The sequence below is a fragment of the Mus caroli genome, chromosome 15 (genome assembly GCF_900094665.2).
Source record: "Mus caroli chromosome 15, CAROLI_EIJ_v1.1, whole genome shotgun sequence".
NCBI classification, from domain to species: domain Eukaryota; kingdom Metazoa; phylum Chordata; class Mammalia; order Rodentia; family Muridae; genus Mus; species Mus caroli.
In genome coordinates, this window is record NC_034584.1 from 26,592,746 (window position 1) to 26,611,636 (window position 18,891).

An 18,891-nucleotide genomic window follows, 5' to 3' on the forward strand; every position below is an offset into this window, starting at 1 on the left:
AGAAATAACATCAGCATCATAGTTTTTTAAATATACACATTTCATCAAAATTAGAAAATTTTTTCCAGCTGTGAATACTCTTGTCACAGAAGCCCCCTTTGAGGGGAGGGCTTCTCGGCACTGAGGAGCCGAGTGTCTGTGTAGTCTTCTTCTAGGCAGGAAAGGGCTGGACACTGAAAACTTCCCACCCACTCGGCTCCCTGCTCTCTCCACCTTCACAGTCCTTCCACGACGCAGTCAGCAGCAGTGACTGAGTGGTCCCGTGAGTACCCGCCACCCTACCGTCCCTCTGAGGAAAACTCACAGTCACAGGTAATGACAAGCTGTATTTGGCGCCAAGGTTTCTCCTAAGCATGGCTTCAACATTAAACAAGTATCAATGCTCTGCTTCCAGAGCTTTCTCTTCAAGGCTTTCTATATTGTCTTTTTTCCAACGAAGAAGTCCGAAAGTCCTATCATGCCATTCCTTCTAGATTCTCTGGATGGGAAACAGACACACAATCAGAAACATTGTTTATCTTCTACAGGACGCCATTTAACGAGATTATCTCAAACACTGGGCACTTGGGTTTCACCAGACTCCTGCCAACAAGCACCAGATCTGAGCAGGACAGCTCCATTTTCTCGTACAACGATGGATGTTTATTTACAGGTAAAACATCTATGCTGCACCTCTAATCCCAGCACTCAGGAGGCAGACCCAGGCGGCCAGTCTGGTCTTCCTAGACCTCCAAAGCTACATAGAGAAACTCTGTCTTGAACAACCAATCAATAAACAACACAAGTGGTCCATGTTTGGGAGCTACTTTATGCTGAGCAGTGATGCCAGCACACCATGGGTCTTGAGACAGCACAGGACCCCTCCAACCTTCCCGTGCCTCCCACTCACTCTAGCAGAGCGCTCTCTGTTGGTCACCCCAGCCCAGCTCTCTCTCGCACATAGGCCGGAGGGAAACCAGGACTGCAGAGCCCACTGGGCTCTCTGCGCCTCAGCAGCTAGGACAGATCATGTGAGCATCACTGCCCACAGAGGCATAGCTATCATGGGGATAGCAAATGCTGTCAGAACCAAGCAGGCAGCAAGAGGATGTTAGACGGATCAACTGTGGGGTGGGTAAACATATTCCCAATCGGCAGACATATACGCAACATTTCCCTCTATTTTTTTTTTTAAAGAAAGAAACCTAATTAACAGGCTGACACTGGAGGGGCAGGAGAGGCAGGCAGCCCAGGCAGCCTGGCCCTGGCTTCTGAGTGCTCACCACATGCCATTCCTCCTCCACCCAGAGCTGGTGTACTCAGAGCACCCAAGAGCACCAACTGGAAGGTCAATGGCCAGGCATCCGGTTAAAGGGGCAGCCAGGTCCATAGGCTTCCTTGAACCACTACAGTGGAATTTTCCAAGATGGGTGCTAATGAGGACCTGGTAGGACAAAGCTAAGATCCCCCTTGGCCATTTAGAGCCCTTATCTTCAGCTGTTCCCCTTTGAATACAAAACCTATCCCTATTCACGAGCCCTGCCCACCTCCCCACCCTCTCCCTGCTCCCAGCCACACACAGCAATCTTCTGCACTTCTATCTCCCAGTCACCAGTGGTCTGGCATCTGTCAGCACCCTCCACAGCTGCCATGTTTGGTGTGACTGTTGAGCCCCTTCTCCTCCACACATATGTGACATGGAGTCACACCTCCCCAGATAATCCTGGGAAGCATTAGGAAAGACCTAACCTAAACAACTATGAGCTTCCCACGTAGAAGCCACAGCCCTCTCAGACCAAGATGACAGGACTCTCACATCCACAGAGCACAGGAATAGAAAATCTTAGAGGTGGGCGCATCAGACCACTTACTAGAGAGGGAAGATACAGCCCAAGGCAGCCATTACTGAGGTCAAGAGCGCCAGAGGCCCTTCACTCACTCTCTACATTCTATCAGTGCCAACAGCACAAAGAAAGTGTGTACATGTCACATGCCAGTTCCTCAAGTCAACAACAGTGTGGGTAACACAGCATCCATGGGCTGCAGCAGGCTACCCACTGCTGCCAATTCATCTCTATGTTTCATGCGTTGGTGAGGTTAATTCCATCTGTGTCCCTTTTTAATGAGCTACTGTTTAAAACTCTGGCAGAATCAAGCTCTTCTTGTGACAGGACACATTTTCTTCATCTAAAGTCAAGGAAGATAGAATCTAAGTCCCCATCCTAGCAGGCATAGAGAGGACAAGCTGAGGGGCTGTGGCTCTGATTGGCAGCTCCCCTACAAGACTGTTGGCAACAAGGTGGCCATCTTTGCCTTCCACCAGGGACACGTTCTCAGCAGAGAGAGGCGGATAGAGGACATTCTTCAACTGTCAACATACCAGAAACCCACAGCGTACTGTACTTACGACATCAGTCTTAAATTGGTAAGATAGTTATCGGTCTCCACGGCCGGGAGTTCTGGGTCCAGTCCAGACAAGTACTGGTAAACATAGGCAAAGGTTTCAAAGGGGATTCGAGCAGGCCCGCCCTCCGGGTCAGAAGTGAGGATCTCACACACATTCTTCATGGCCGTGTTCAGGGTCTGGACAGGGAGAGGGTACGAAGATGGGCACAGTCAGTCTTGGAGTCACAGAGATGCCAAGCCAACACCAGAGACAGGAATGCAAGTGTGCTCTGTAAACACTCTTCCGAGTGTCTTCTCCACCTAAGTGAAGGTCAAGTGGATACATAGCTTCCACCACATACAGCAAGAAGGAAGATTTGACCAGGATACAACAGAGCATACACAGTGATTCACAGATGCTACACAGAAATGGGAATGACTGTCACAAGCAAGATAAGCATATTATCTTGAATCATCAGCTCCTCCACATGGTTCTGGGTTTGGAGTCTAAGGCCATTTAACCATGACCTTCAGTCAGTGCAGAAACAGACTCTTTGCCATGCCAAGGGACACAGGGAACTAGTGCCCACCTGAGCTGCCCCTGAAGAGAGCACAGTTGGCAGGAAAGATGGCCCCGTGCATCTGCCAATGTCCCTGCCACCCAGTCATCAACATCATTCATACTGAAGGCTTTAGGACTCTGTCAGGCCCAGGAAACTCCTCTATGACCTGTGAACCTCTCTCAGACCTGTCTACTGCTTGGCTCCCCAAGATGGCAACCTAACTCCACCTGCACCCCACCTTCCACCTGCACCTTGACCACTATCCTCAGAACACTCTCAAAGTCCATGCCCAGGTAGGTCTTTCTTGGAGGCCTGCAGAACAGCAACTAATGGACCGGGAACAAGGTTGCAGAGAAGCACTGTATGGCCAAGCTTCAAACACTTCCCTCTTGCTTAATTAACCCTTGTTGAAAAAGAAAAAAGTCAGAGAAAAAAGTCCATAATAGATTTCTACCTAAAAGATATACAGGAACCAAATTCCTTTCCTTTCTACTCTTCTGAGATAGCATAGTGTCTTAGCTAAGCTTTCTATGCTGTGATTAAAACATGATCAAAAGAAACTTGGAGGAAGCTGGGCATGGTGGCGCACGCCTTTAATCCCAGCAGTCGGGAGGCAGAGGCAGGCAGATTTCTGAGTTCGAGGCCAGCCTGGTCTACAAAGTGAGTTCCAGGACAGCCAGGGCTATACAGAGAAACCCTGTCTCTAAAAACCAAAAAAAAAAAAAAAAAAAAAGAAAGAAAGAAAGAAAGAAAGAAAGAAAGAAAGAAAGAAAGAAAGAAAGAAAGAAAGAAAGAAACTTGGAGGAAAAGATTTCTTGTGTTTTGCTTACATTCCAAAGGAGTCAGGGCCAGGGTGGGGAACCTGGAGGCAGCTATTGACACAAAGGCATGGAGAGTTACAAGCTTGCATGCTCCTTCCAAGGCCTGCTCCCCACAGCTTGCTCAGTTTGCTTTCTTATAGCATGTAGGAACCACCAGTCCAGGGATGGCACTGCCACAGTGAGGTGGCCCTCCCATATCTGTCATTAATTGAGAAACTGCACCAGGGGCCAATCTAGTGAGGGCCTTTTCTCAGGTGAGGTTCCCTTGCCCAAAGTGACTGTAGCTTGCGTTAAGCTGATGTAAACTAAGCAGCATAAGTCACAACAATGAGCTTGCTGCTAGCTGGCAGACATCCCAGGGTTTAAAGATTTAAAGTTCCTTTGGGTGATGTGGTGGCTGTCATCAGCTTGATCATATCTGGAATTAACTAAAACCTAAGTGTTGGGTATGACTCTGAGGAAGTTTTCTTCTTCCTAATTAAATCATTTGAAGTGAGAATACTGGCTTTTAATCCGTATCTTTTGAGGTGGGAAGACATACCTTTAATCTGGACCACCTTCAGCTGGAAGCCTACAGGAGGATATGGAAGAGGAAAACTGGGCCTCTCTCTGCCTTCTTGCTCTTGCTCTAGCTGGCAAGCCTGTTCCTTCAATGGCATTAGAGCCTACTTCTTTTGGATTCTTCAGTATACTGAAGACCAGCGGGGACAGCCAGCCTTATGGACTGAATACCTACTTGATTTGGACTTTCCATTGGTAGACAGCCATTTTTGTTTTATTCCTCCAGTGAACCTCAATTAGTTTGATTATAATGGCTCCTGAGAGAAGCTTGAAGGCACAAGGGCATAGGGTGGGCAGAAACCAACAAATGCAGAGCTTAGAATGGGCTAGGTACCAGTTCCGCAGCGTCCAGGGACACATCAACAATAGGCAATAAGCCACCACTCCGTTCTTCTTCCATGGCACTTGATCCTCAGCGGTTGGTGCCGTTTTGGGAGCTTCTGGGACCGTTAGAAGGGGGACTGAGCTAGAGGAAGTAGGTTTCTGAGAGGGCTTACTTTGCGCTAGAAATGCCACGGAAGCCACCATGCCTTGCCCACCACGATGGTGCAGCATCTCAAGCCGTGAGCCAGTATCTGTCTTTGTACCCTTTTCTTGTTTCCTGACAGGCGATGGGATAGCAATAAGGGCACCCAACACATCTACCAGCTCACTTCTTCATTTCTCCTTTTGGATGAAGTTTTTAGAATGCAGAAATCCAGAACTCCCTTGCCATCCCTCCTGTGTGCTTGTGCATGTCCAGGCCACCGATCCCCCTGCAACACAGGCTCCACAAGTGGATCTGCACAGGCAGCCGTGCTGTCAGTGTACTAGCTAGTGGCTCTGCTGGGCTCCGGTACCTCCCTGCCCACACAGCCCATGCTGAAACAGAGTAGAGTGGGGGTGGGGAAGAACAGACCCCCATACGGCCCAGTGGAGGGAAAGGCTCAGTGCTCACAGCAGACCCTGACCCTGAGCCTATGTGGTACTGGGCACCTAAGAGACTCAAGCTACACGGTCAGTGCCAAAGAAGACTTAGGCTAGGGGACAGGACCAGTGTGACCAGTGTGCTCTTTGGTGTACATTTGTTTCCTAACAACAAAGTAGCACGGAATAAAACAGGACCTCAGTTTCGATGTAACCATGGCAGATGAAGTGCCTTCTTTTACAAAATGGCACCACCTAGTGTTGCTTGCTGTACATAGCTTGGACTTGTTTTTATGACTTAGATGAACCCAAAATCATGAATTATCCTGTTCTTTCTTGTTAAGAGCAAATTGCCACACTTATTTTTAGAGGCATAAACTGTCAGCACTAACCCCGAATGTTAGATATTAATTCTATGCTAATGTAATGCTAACTTCAGAGTTCCTGATGAGCACCCTGACAGAGTTTCTCTAAAGACCACGTTTGCCTTGCTTGTCTTTCCAAGGAATAGGTCCCTGGGCAGCACAGCCCCTGTGAGGCCACCAGCCTGACACTTGCCTTCTCTGAAGGGACAGGGTTTTCTCTGCCTGAGCCCAAGCTGCAGACGATTCAGTCACCTGACCAACTAAGGACAACCAAGGACATGCATGAGCTACAGCAGACAAAGGCACCGCAACACCACTCGGGATGAAGTTCCAGGAGACAGCTGTTTAGCTACCCCATCATACAGTACCAGCTCTGGGGGTGTGCTTCTCGGGGCATCTGGGAAAGCATGAGTTTAAGGCAAAGAACCGGAGGAAGCAGAGAGATGGCTGGCAGGATGGCACAGGAGAGGGCACTGCAGCTGGGGGTTTACTGTCAACATCTCAGTGCCGTTGGACACAGTCACTCTTCACAAAGAAAAAAGGAACTCACACACGGATAGACATTATAGGAAGAAAGAACAGGAGCTCACTCAGTGATTGAGAGCATTCACTGCCCTTCCAGAGGGCCTGAGTTAGAGACAGTTTTCCATCGAGAGACTAACAGGAGATCCAGCACCCTACTGTTAAAGAATGAACCATGAGCCGGGCATGGTGGTGCATGCCTTTAATCACAGCACTTGGGAGGCAGAGGCAGGCGGATTTCTGAGTTCGAGGCCAGCCTGGTCTACAAAGTGAGTTCCAGGACAGTCAGGGCTATACAGAGAAAACCTGTCTCAAAAAACCAAAAAAAAAAAAAAAAAAAAAAAAGAATGAACCATGAAGGATTATGAGTTATGTACAGTTATGTACTCAGAACTGTAAAGATTGAAGAAACAATATAAAATATGTATCCAGACAGGGGGAAAAAAAAGCCTGCTTCTCCTTTTGAAGAACCATGCAATCACCATCATGCTCTCTTATTCCTCAATTGTTGGAGTTATATTGTAGTGACAGCAGCATTACACCCCATCTACTAGTTATTAATACTGGATTATAAGTCAAAATGTCATGGAATTTTATGTTTCTTCCCACAGACAAAGAAAACTGCTACCAACTTTCAAAATTACATTGTCCGATAAAAGAACTCATTGGTAGACCCCATTTGAAACCCGAAATACATTCCAAGTGCATCCATGTTTTCTCTACTCTTAATAGTTGGAACTGTGGTTTTGAATCATATAACTGAAGTCTGGGGGAACAACATTAGTTAATACTATAATAAACACGTTTTCTGACATGTAACCACACAGATCATGACATAACAATACTAAGAGGCCATCTGTAGGTACATACCCCGCCCAGGGAGCTGCATCCGAGCGCTAAAAACTTGATCCACTCTATTTTGTCCTCACATGGATCCAGCTCCAGGATTGCTCTGAACTTTTCTACTGGCAGGCACAAATTTTTCCACTTCTTCTCAAGATCTGCTAACTCCACATACTGCTTGTGGCTACACTGTTTAGAAAACACAATATGACATACTCAGTGTATGTCGACATCCCAGGAAACCAGAAAGATACTTCTGAAGACATAACTCACAACAAGTGACCATCATGGAAGGAGAGTTGGGCAGGGACCCAGGGGAAGGGCATGGCAGGAAGGGCGGCTAGATGGATCTTAGTATCATTTCAAAAGAGAAGAGGCTAGAGGGTGGTTCAGTGGGGAAAGAGCTTGCCACTCAAACACCCACCTAAAAGCTGGGTGTGGTGGCATAGACTTGAGGATCTGGGGTCCAGTTCTTGGGGTTTGCTGGCCTAAATATTGTGCTCTAGGTGTCACCGCTCAGTGGCATGGCTGCCAATGGCAAAATGGCCCTGTTAAAAGCTGTTAAAAAATGGTGGCTCCTGTCAAAAATGGCAGCACCGCCACATCTCCTCAGTCTGCAGTTGTCACAGGAGCTGCACGACATTTCCAGATTGAGGGTTGGTGGGATTTCAAGTCCTGTGCTTGGGAAGCTCAGGAACTGGGGGTTCATCACCTTCCCCACCAGAGCAGGAGCTACCCCTGAAGAGCTGTCCACGGTGATTGCACCTTTCCTGCTGCCACCTACTCAGGTCCTGAGGAGCTGTGCCTGAGGGTGCCTGAGGGTAGTGACACCTTCTTTCTTGCCTCAGCCTTCTGCCTTGGTGAAACACCACTGCAGGAGCTGTCTCTCAGGAGCTGTCCACAGAGGCAGCAACTCCTCTCCAGCCCCACCCTGCAGCAGCCCCACAGAGATGGCACCTCAGCAAAAGCCGGCTTCAGCAGGGAAAGACTTTCCACCCTGACCCATGGGCCTGACGCAGGGAAAAGGGGGTGAGGAAAAAAGCCACCAATCCCTGAGCAGGAAAATCAGCTCCTCCTCAGTTCAGCTGGGGATCCCCTCAGGATCCTGGGAGCTGCAGCAGGAGGCTTCCTCTCAGAGCTGTGTGATTCCCGGGCTCCCGTGTCTCCGGATGCCCTTCTCTTGGGACACTGTCCCACCTCAGTGCTGGGTGGTTCCTTAGCCCCTGTGTCTCCAGATGCCCTTCCAACTGGGACACCTTCTCCCCTCAGAGCTGTGTGGTTCCTGGGCTTCCGAGTCCCAGGATACCCTTCCACCTGAGCAGAAACACTTACAGCAGGTTTGGTTAAAGACAAAAAAATAAGGTGGAGAATAAATCAGAAAAAAATATATGAGTTGACTTCTGTCCAAAAAACACACACCACACACTCGTGCATACACATGTACAGGAAATCCAGCGTGTGTGTGTGTGTGTGTGTGTGTGTGTGTGTGTGTGTGTGCACACGCACGCACACACACACACATGAAAATAAGGGATCACTTAAAGGGAAGTGAGAGGGGAGGGAGGGGAAGGGGAGGGGGAGGGGAAGAGGGAGAGGGGTATGCAGACATGGAGCACACACTCCCTACTGTCCAGAATATTTCCCAGTACAAGCCTAACTTTGAAACTAGAGCAATGCCCACCTGTAATGCTACCACTCAGGACACTGAGTTAGGAGGGTCACCTCAAGTTTTAGGATAACTGGGACTATATAACAAGTTATCTGTTTCTCAAAAAAAAAAAAAACCATGAAACAAATTTGTGGTGGTTTGTTGAACTCTGGTTTACACACATACACACACACACACACACACACACACACACACACACCTTCAATGTACATTCACAAAATAAAAGTAAAATCTATGCATGAAAAGCTAGCTCTTGGGGTTCTTTCCAAGAAACAAAGTCGGATGTGAAGGTGGCAGGACAGGCCTGGCGACAGAGGGCAGGTATCTGTTTCAAGAGTCACAGATTGGGAACAGGAGCGTGTGCAGTTAAGAAGCTCACTCGCCTGCTTGTGCAGGACTTTCAGGAGTCCCTGAGTCAGGCCTGTGTCAGTCTTCTGTGTGGCCACAGGCATTTCAATTCTGTCCTTTACAGGAAGTGGGTCTCCTCTGGACAGGGCTGAAAAATACCTGGAATGAGAGACATCACTGAAGAGCATCAGCACGCAGGCCACACCCAAGGCTGCCTAACACCGCAGCAGATGCCGGGGGAGCTCCCAAAGCCAGCTGACCACACCGAAGTCCCCGGACTTTGGCTGAGCAACCCCCTTGAAGTTCACTGTGCACTCTGGTTTTTCTGCCTGCAAAGCAGACATGCTGATTGCTATCTGAGGGTCCTGGAAGCATCAAATGACAGAAAGCCTGCATGGGAGCCAGGAGAGAGAGCCTCACTGAACTGTGTTCATCTCCCCTTTGGTTCTCATGTTTCCTTCCTCTGAGTGCTTTCTAAATGAGAAAGCAGAGTCTGATGCTAAGTTTTTCATTGTTTTAAAATATTTTTATTTTTAAATGTGTGTGCGTGTGTAACACACACACAAGTGTGGGTAGGTACAGGTGAATGGCCCTGGACCAGGAGCCATTGCTGGTTGTGAGCTGTGTGGCATGGGTGCTAGAAGCTCAATTCAGGTCTATTGGGAAAGCAAGCAAATACTGCTAACAGAGACCCATCTCTCCAGCACCCCATGCCCTAAGGTTATTCCTTTTTCAACAGCTGCTTTCTGAGGTAATTGGCATTAAACACCTCTACACATTCACCTCTAAGTGGCGCAGACACACAAAGGCTTCCCACTTTCCATCCTTCCCAGTTCTGCCTGCCCCTCCCCTCAAAAAAGTTCCATTCTAGGAATCTGAAAATGTGAGCTGGAGGTGAAGGAGGCACAGAAATGGCTTGGGGCAACAACTTGAGTGAATTCCCTTCGGATTTGGCCAGCACGAGGCCTTGTGCCAGGCAGGGTCTTAAGCCACAGTCAAAGAACTCGTAGCCAGGAAGATGAACATGAAATTAAGCACCAGGACACCAGAAACCATCTAAATCTGAAACATAGATAGATGGACGTGGATAGTGAAGACTGCATAGATTAAAGGCAACCCCCTCTCTCTTCACCCTTTAGGGTCAACTCCACCTATAACCACTAAGGCTTTTGTGCTCCTCTCTGTGGTTTCGTTAATGATCTAAGGAGTGGTACAGAGAGCCACGAGAGAAACAGATACAGAACTGTGGACATAAAGGTCCAGGCCCCGGTTGCAATGCTGTGGCTTGGTGGATTCACACCTATTCATAGTTGTTCCCTCATCGGCAATCTAATGAATCAAAAAAACTTCAAAAAACTCTCTGTAGTATTAATAAATGTGCCAATAGGGGCGGAGACTTGAAGTACAAATAAACTGTCATAAAGATACCCTAGCCCTTCTCTCTAAGGCTCGAGCATATGTAATATAGTTGAGGGGTCATTGAGAGAACTGACAAAGGGTAGGTGCTGGGCTCACAGGTGACCCTGACGGAGCTAAGTAAGACATCCAGGTCCTGTCCCCTGAAGCCCCGTGAGAGGTACTCTATCTACATGGCAAGCGTCTTTGCACAATTAAGGACTTTAGATGGGGGAAACTATCCTGAACAAACGGTATGGCTCCTAAATGTATCACAGGAATCCTCAGGAGAGGAAGGCAGAAGAGAACCCACGGATTGTAGAAGGGCCAGGAAGTTCCAACAGCCGAGTCTGATATGGAAGCAGCCACCCCAAACGCTTGTTGCCTGCTCCACATGTTTTGTTGCTTTTACCTCCAGAGCTGTCGTTTTTTTAAAAGTAAGACGAGTTGTTAAAACAGCCAAAAGAAACGAAACCACTTTAGCTAATATAGTTCAGAGAAAGTTAGCAAAATTTGGCTAAAAAATAGTTATTCTCGTGATTAAAAAGTGGCAGAGTTCTCTTGTAAAACCGAAAGAATGAGTGTTAAGATTATAATGGTCAGGCCCTTGAAAGGGTTCGTGTTCTTGTTTCTAGAGTGTGAAGGTTCGCTAGCTGTGAGCTGTGCTGGCCAGTTTTCTCAAGTGGCAGCCTTCACATACCTCAGCCTCAGTTTGGGGGTGGGTGGGGCATAAATCAGTTATTCTGGGCGGTTTCATTTATAACATCCCTGTAACTGATTTTTTTTTTTTAAACTCAGCGGAGCCACTTTTTGCCCCGCGGTTGGTGTGCAAGCTTTGTTAGTCTACACCCACAACGTCGGCGTCTGTACTCGGTAACGGGGTGAGGTTCCCTGGCCGGCCTTACCCCGCCGACCACTGCAGCACGTCCGCCGGCTGCGTACGGATGGCAGCCTTGGTGAACTGCTTGAGGATGTCCGGCAGCTCCGGGGGGATGTGGATCTGCTGCGCGCAGAACATGGTGTCGGGCAGCGGCATCGTTCTGGGGAGACCGCGGCGGCCAGGGACGATGTGCTGCGGGGAGGAGAGGCAGGGTCAGCGCAGCGGGCGGCGGGGAGGGACTGCTCCGCCCCCTCAGGAAACTGAGGCCCAACCGCCCAGAGCGGATAGAGCACGCGATTGTGGCGTGCGGTCTCCAGGCAACCCGAGCTGCGCATGCGCACAGCCTCAGCAAGCAAGGGGCGGACGTCCGGCTGGCCTCTGGTCGCTGTGACCAATGAATGACCACAGAGCGGAGAGCGCCACAAAACAGCTTGTTTTCCTAAAACGCGGAGGTTGCGCTAATCTGAACCCCAAGAGGTCTCGACCAGGGTCTCGGCTTGGCGTGTGACTCCATTTGGTCCACACACCCACTGTATGAATACACATTTCCAAACCAAAGCAGCTTTGGCCAAAAACAAAAACAAAAAAACAACAAACCATTTAGTTGATAGAATGGGAAAACAAGGACTCTCAGACACTGTTGACAGAAATGAGCGTGTATCTGGGGACTACAGAATTTTCTAACGACTTAGCAATATTTATCCAAAGGGGGGGGGGAATAGGCATAAGGAGTAAATAATAATGTCTATTATGTAGGTTAACCTTTATTAAAACCTCTATCATGGTCTCCATTCAAAGAAAAACAACACAATAGGGTAAAACCAACAGAGTTAAAAGCTGATGTGGGGACTGCGAGACTCGCAAGGCTGGGGTTCATTTGAGCTGGGAATTGGAGACCAGCCTGGGCAACATTTAGTGCTTCAAGAAGCAACAAGTCTGTAACCACCCACACCCCCACCACCACCCACCACCACATGACTGGTGAAGCGGAAAAGATTGTAAAACAATCTGGGTGTGCAGGTGTCTGTTCTTTTTATTCTTAAAAGTCTCAGGTATAAATTGTGACAATTCAACTTTTGTTTTCTTAAATGAATTGTATTTTGCTGTTGTATCTTTAAAAAAAAGTGAGCCTAGCCTACATTGACCTTTTTTCCCCCCTACAGAAGTTACTATTAGTTCGTTTGTACATATCTATAGTGTGAATGTTTGCTTTTCATTCTGTTACCAGTCCAAATACTTCACTTTTTTTTTTAATTTCAGCATCCATGCCCCGTTGTGTGGAATCCACTGAATACATACGGGAGTGTCTGCTTTACCAGACACACCATGGCAAGGAAATGGCCTCCTAAGCAAAATGGGTGTGGTTCCTGAGCAAGAAGCTCCTTCCTCCTCCAAGTACATCCTAAAGCATAAATGAATGAGCAGAAACTCTTAGGCACGGCTGCATAAGCAATGGAGATTTAAAAAAACAACAAAACACAAAAACCCAACGCAATGGCTAAACAACATAAATGGATGCAGAGGGGCCTGTGCCTTGATGACAGCCTACCCATGGTTTTAAAGGCTTGCAGAGTAGCCGCAGGAGGCTGATGGAGGACCAGGTGTGTAAGTGTGCAGACCTATAGAGCCCACTGAAGCAGCAGCTAGGTCTCAGCGGTCTCCCCGGAGTCCTGTGTGCTGGCTTGGGCAGCTGGCTTCTCTCTCTCTCTTCCATCTTCTGGTTACTACTGTTCTGCACTGTGGTCCTTGGAGGCAGACATCTTCAGTCCCTTAACACATCAACTCTCCTAATCACTGTGTTTCAGGAGATAACCAGTTTTGAGTATTGGTTTCCTTTGGCGAGGACTTTCAACTTCACAGATTAAAGAGGGAGGTCTGGGGTTCAAAGAGCATGTTTCCACCACTCCTACATTAAACAACAAGGTATTTAATTGGGTGGAGATGAGGAAAATGTTGAAAGCTTTTGAAAAACTTGAACTTAGAAAAACTAGAAATGGCCCCTAAAACCAAAAGATCTCACAATCATAAAGGAGAAAAGGTCATGAAACCCTTTCCTTCTCAGGCTGTAGGCAATGACACAAAATGGTTTCTGATGTGTCTTGCATCAGGCTCCATCCCAAAGTGATGGCTCACGGCAGTGTCACCCTGTGGCCCAAGTGGAGGGGCTTCACGCCTTCCCGTAGTAATGCTCTCCGTCCATTCGAGTGCATGGGCAGGGGCAGACGTGTCCTCTGCAGGGACAGTTTCCACCCACTGTCAAGCTTCAGATAACTGTTTATCTTTCAACTATAAACACCTATATTCTTTTGGGGTGGGGCCTTCCTGTCACCCAGGCTCCAGCAATCCTCCTTGCCTGTTTCCCAGCTAGCTGGGCCACACACATGTACCACAGCACCAGCCTCAAACTTTCAGAAATTAAAAAGCAATCTTACATCAAAGAAAATACACAACCAAAAAGAAGACAAGGCTACAACTAACATCCACTTTATTCAATTCTCTTCTCTTGACTCGGAAGGCAACAAATGGCCACATAAAAAGGGAGCATTTTTGAATATATACACATAAAATTGATCTGGGTACAGGTGTAATACAAAACCGACCTCCCACATCACTAAGTGTTCTAGTTCACTCCTAAACAGACACCCCTAGGCCTTAGTCACTCATTTCCATCTAAGGTTCTATAGGACTGTCATGATTACAAAATGAGGCACTCAGACAGACAGACAGGAATGGAGACATACATATACATGTATACTGTCTTATTTTTATATTAATGCCAAAGCTATTATTGGAGAATATCTGAAGAAGCCCTTACTCACGACAGCTGTTTAAATGTTTGACAACAACAGCAATAAGCTGAAACAAAACATCTGATTGACAGGGCAAATTAAGTGCCCCGCTACAGGGCAATTTAAGCAAAGAATTTAAAGACCCTTCACAGATGAGGTCTCTAGTAACACTTCAGTGGTACTACGTCATCTCTCCCCTTGGTAATGACTGAACAGTAACGATCCTAGAGGATTGTTTTAAACAAGAACTTTGAGCATCACAATGTAAAATGAGGCATCACAGTAACTAGCCTGATATTCTCCATCCCAGAGAGGAGAGGAAGGAGCTAATTTGGAGCACCGTGCCGAGTGCCGAGTTCTTGCATAACGGCACTGGCCCCTGTGTCTGCAAACACAACAGGGTACAAATGTCCAATGCGTATTTTGTGTTTGTCTTAAAAATTCATCAGCTCAACCTGAATTTAGGAATATACTTTAATAAAGCATTTGTGCAACACAGAAGCGACATGTCTGATAAACTCATAGGAGGATTGTCCCTTGAGGGGAGGGACCGTCTTGAGAATTCACAGTAATAACAGCTATACTGAATGTTAAAACAAAAATTACTGTTCAATACATGTCTTATCTGCCTACCCCACCCCCGGAGAACGGGAGTGGGGGCTGGGACCACAACTATAAACATGGAACATTAAGGCCAGCTACACACAAATTTTACATTGGCATTTTCTTCAGTTTTCATCTAAACTATTAGTACTTTGTAGTTTAAAAATCAAACCATAATTTGTTAATAACGAACAACTATACATTTCGAAGTGACCATCTGATAACTGGTCATGTAAAACTAATCCCAAGTAGTGATTTGTCTTCAAATTATCAATAATAAAGCACAAAGGTCTTTCCTAGTAAACTTCCTTGAAGACTGGGTGTTAGCCTAATTCAAAATGATGCACATCTCTTTATCTATAAATTTCCTGTAAAGACCGGCAGCAAATAGGAACACCTTCTGAACTGAGGGTTTTAAATGTTTATGATATTGTTGAATAAAACCTGTATGTCAACCTAGCAAATGTTATGCACAATAAATCCCCATGAGGGCATCATCTTCCTGAAAGCCACTGGATAAAGCACACAAGAGAGCAGGCCCTGCCAGTGAAATGGGGCACACCTTGGCAATCTGTTTGTGTTTGTTCTCAGAAAAGCATCCAATAAGGTTCACTTACAATTCCAGATGATTGAAAATGTTTAACTTTTTGTGGTAGATCCATAAATTGTTTAAAAATTAAAAATGAAACCTGAATGTTATATGTCCAATATACCAGCATCAAAAGATTAGGCTTTATAGACAATATATATTCCCATTGACAGGTGGCACTGCATTTTAAAATGCAAATTCTTTATGGAAGGACAAAGTCTGAGAGTGAAGGTAGGCTTGCTACAGGAGAGAAAGGCTGTTACAAAATGACAGTGTTAACACTGGATCCATGGCAAGACTGTTTTTGTTTTTTAAATATAATGCTGCTTTAAAACAAAGTATTTGCCTATTACTTAGTGAATTTAAGAACGACAAAAAGACAAAATCAAGAAAGGAACAAAACCAGAAAGCATTGCTCTTAATCTTTTGTTTGGCTTTGTATTTAGAGGTGGGGGCGGGCCCTCAGACCTTTCCAACTATGGGTTTAATACTCCATGGAACTCTTTACAGTCTACGAAAGCTTCTAGCACTATCCTTATAATACACCTTTACCATTAAACACTTGAATGACGTACAACCATCCTAATCTTTTAAACTTTAAACATGAAGCTTGGGCTAGGGGGACCAGGCTTCCTCTGAGTATTAAATTCTCTAAAATCTCACAGCATTTCTCCAATGCAACTCTTCCCTATGGCGAAGGCCAACTCAGTCTGCTTCCTTTCAAACAAATAAAACCTGGTTTTATTTGCGGTTTCCTGTAAACACCATGCCTTAGGAACAGGGGTTTCCTGGTATATTAACTGAGCCTCAGCTGTAGTGTGCTGCCAGCACGGCAGGATGTTCTACTCATCGTCCCTGATGCAGTCGGCCTCACACCACGGCCTAGGGCCTTGACCTGTCACAACTGGTCCTGTAGGTGATGACATCCCCTTAGATTTCTCATCCGGCATGACACTTTTGGCCACTGTTGACAAAAAGAAAGAGCTGTATGGAAGGGGAGGAGGTCAATAAAAAAATCTTCATTTGTAGTTTATCTTTCTAAGTATAGACATGCCCCTAACAAGCACAAAAACCCCAACTCCCAATGCTGATCACTAGGAATATTAAATTATCAAAATTAAAAATAATTTCCTCATCTAGCACAATATACTATACAATATTACAAACACAGACACATGAAAACAATCAGGCAGTAGAAAATGTACAACAGCTTTGGTGTTACATGTAATAATTTCCAAATACGACTGTCTGTGAGGCACTCTGTCCACGTCCCCTACCACAGGCTCCACTGCCCATTCGGCTCCTGGTAAGGAAGGACTGACCAGCCAAGGACAGGATGCAGTTACCTGATGAGGACTGCTGGCAACACCATGCACTGTGCTCCAAAAGATGTCACTCAAAGTCTCGCCTATACACGACTGCTCTGTGGCACATTTCCTGTCGAGATCACAGCAGGTCCAAAATAAAGTGACAACTAGATTTAATAAATTAATATACATTTGTTAAAGATGTACAATGCACATTCTGTTTAATCCAAGGTTTTAGGGCATCAAGGAACTCCTATTTACACATGTACAGATCTCAGACAGCAGTGATGTCGGCAGATGCAGGGAGGAGCAGTAGTGCCGGATGCGCTGCTCTCTGAATGCTGAGGACACAAGTCAAGTACATTTAACTTAAACAACGCTGAGATCACAGGAGAATCTCCAAGTGAGAAGTCCACAACAAAGGACACGAAAAGGCAAGGAGAAGCTCAAGGAGCTGAGACAAGCACTTTATTCTTGGGACGACACTGGAGGCGGTGTAGACGGGCCTTGCTTGCCGGATTTGCGCTCATAGTTCACCAGGCGCTGCCCCACAAGGTACCTAGAGTACAAAAACAGGGTGGTCACTTTCCTGTGTGACTCATACATATGCCTTTCTTCCAGTGACACCTTGTGAACTGTATTCACAGCAGCTTACTAGCAACCTTTCAAGAGGCAGACTAGAGGGGCGTCTAGAGCAAGCACAAAGGCCAGCACGTTGGAGGAAGGTCTGGCGTAAGGTGAGGTTTGTGGGAAGGGCCAGAGTTGTGGAGACTGCACATGATGCTCAGTGATGGGGTCTGTATTACACCGGGGAGGTTAGGAGTGCTTGTCACTGTAGTCCAAACATGTGCAGGGGATTTCCTTTCTTCGTTTTGCTAGGGTTTACGCTTTACAAGTCACCTTAGTGCTGAGACTTTAGGAAGCAGACTACAAATAGTGCAGGCAAATAGCTGAGACAGGAAAAAAGCAGGACCTGAAAACCTCTTGTCTAGAGCAAAGGAGCAATGAGGGGCAGATTTCAGGGAGGTCAAAGGTGGCTGGTGAGACCAAATCCATGTCCATAGACACAGGAGTGCGGCTACCCTGCATGAGGGGAAGAAGGGAAAGGCTGTGGCAAACAGGGTGGGCTACAGCAGTGAGGTATGGAGCAGTGAGCTGGAGAGCCTCCCCCCAACCCCCACCACGGCAAAGGGCAGCAAGCTGTCAGAGCCCAGCACATCCGTGAGAGCACGACTACAGGCTCCAGTGTATATCTGGGTCGGGCCACTAAAGGCATACATACACTTGTGAAAAGTGGAGTCTGCATGTGATGAGATGTCAGGAACAGGGGCTGGGACCTCAGTTTACTTTTTAGTGACACAAGAATGGCAGTGTCCTGCCACAGGATTATTTTGAGAAAAGGAATGCATACAAAGCTCTGGAACGAAGGCTTTGGCACGTGTTAGGAGGCTCAAGGCAGCTGTCATTGGCTTCTCACTATTACCTCTAACCCTGACTTCCATCTATTGCTTTTCTGTCAAGGCCTACAATCCTTCAGACAGACATCTATCTCAGCTTCTGCTGATGTCACTGTTTAGGAGGCCCAAGTGTTCCTGCTTCTTTATCTATCATCATCTCAGTATCTAATTCCTTTCCACATGACCAGTGCTTTTTCTGAACTTAACCGTTCCTTACCCCACTGCTCCTCAACAAAGCAGTGGTTTTTTTGAAACCGAGCATTTTGTAAATGTCTTATATGATAGTGCTATTTAATAGACTATACAGAGCCCTACCCAACACACATCATTATATATTTCAGGATTTGTCAAGAAGTTGGGCAGGACCATGTCACTGAAAAAGCAAAGAAATACAAAGTACAGAGACTAAGTGATGCCAATCTGCCTAAGACCCAAACTGACTCAATAAAAAAATAAGATGCTAAACTCATGTGCCACTCTTTCAACCTACCTACCTCCCTCCTGTACCCTAGTCCATGTTGCCTTCTCTCTATACCTCCTACAGACCAAGCTATGCCAAATGGCACACACACAAACACAGACAGAGACATGCTAACGAGTACACTGAAACAGGAAGTGAAGCGTGGGAACCAGGAGCCTCTGTGACATGAAAGCAGGAAGGTGGTTATGGTGGGAAGGATGACAGAGGGGACATAGGACAGAAACAAAAATGATGCTTGAATATGCTGTGATGGAACAGTATTCTGTCTGCTAATGAAAACATAAGAGATAGGTGGCCAAAGGATCCCTGGAGAAGACAGAAAAGGGTAAGCCTAAGGACAGTGGGTCTCCAGCATGGAGAAGGATGGAGGCAGGAAACACCCTGCAGTCATCCTCTACCAAAGCAGCGATTAAACTGACACACTGAAA

General features: G+C 46.7%; 2 protein-coding genes across 4 annotated transcripts in view; both read right to left on the minus strand.

Annotated features, from left to right (window-relative positions):
- Window positions 1–306: 306 nt before the first annotated feature.
- On the minus strand, window positions 307–11,587 carry Ropn1l (rhophilin associated tail protein 1 like). Its single transcript, XM_021183672.1, has 5 exons — window positions 11,263–11,587; window positions 8,998–9,121; window positions 6,973–7,134; window positions 2,387–2,562; window positions 307–478 (listed from the first exon to the last, which is right to left on the minus strand). Exons 1-5 carry the CDS (start codon window positions 11,391–11,393, stop codon window positions 415–417), a joined length of 657 nt encoding a protein of 218 aa, XP_021039331.1. The 5' UTR covers window positions 11,394–11,587; the 3' UTR covers window positions 307–414.
- A 2,118-nt stretch (window positions 11,588–13,705) lies between these two features.
- Window positions 13,706–18,891, minus strand: part of March6 (membrane associated ring-CH-type finger 6) — a 75,246-nt gene continuing 70,060 nt past the window's right edge. For all 3 annotated transcript variants that reach the window (XM_021184198.2, XM_021184199.2, XM_021184202.2), the window contains exon 26: window positions 13,706–17,084. In XM_021184198.2, the coding sequence (XP_021039857.1) occupies window positions 16,994–17,084 (91 nt within the window). In that variant the 3' untranslated portion in view covers window positions 13,706–16,993. The remainder of the gene's footprint in view (window positions 17,085–18,891) is intronic.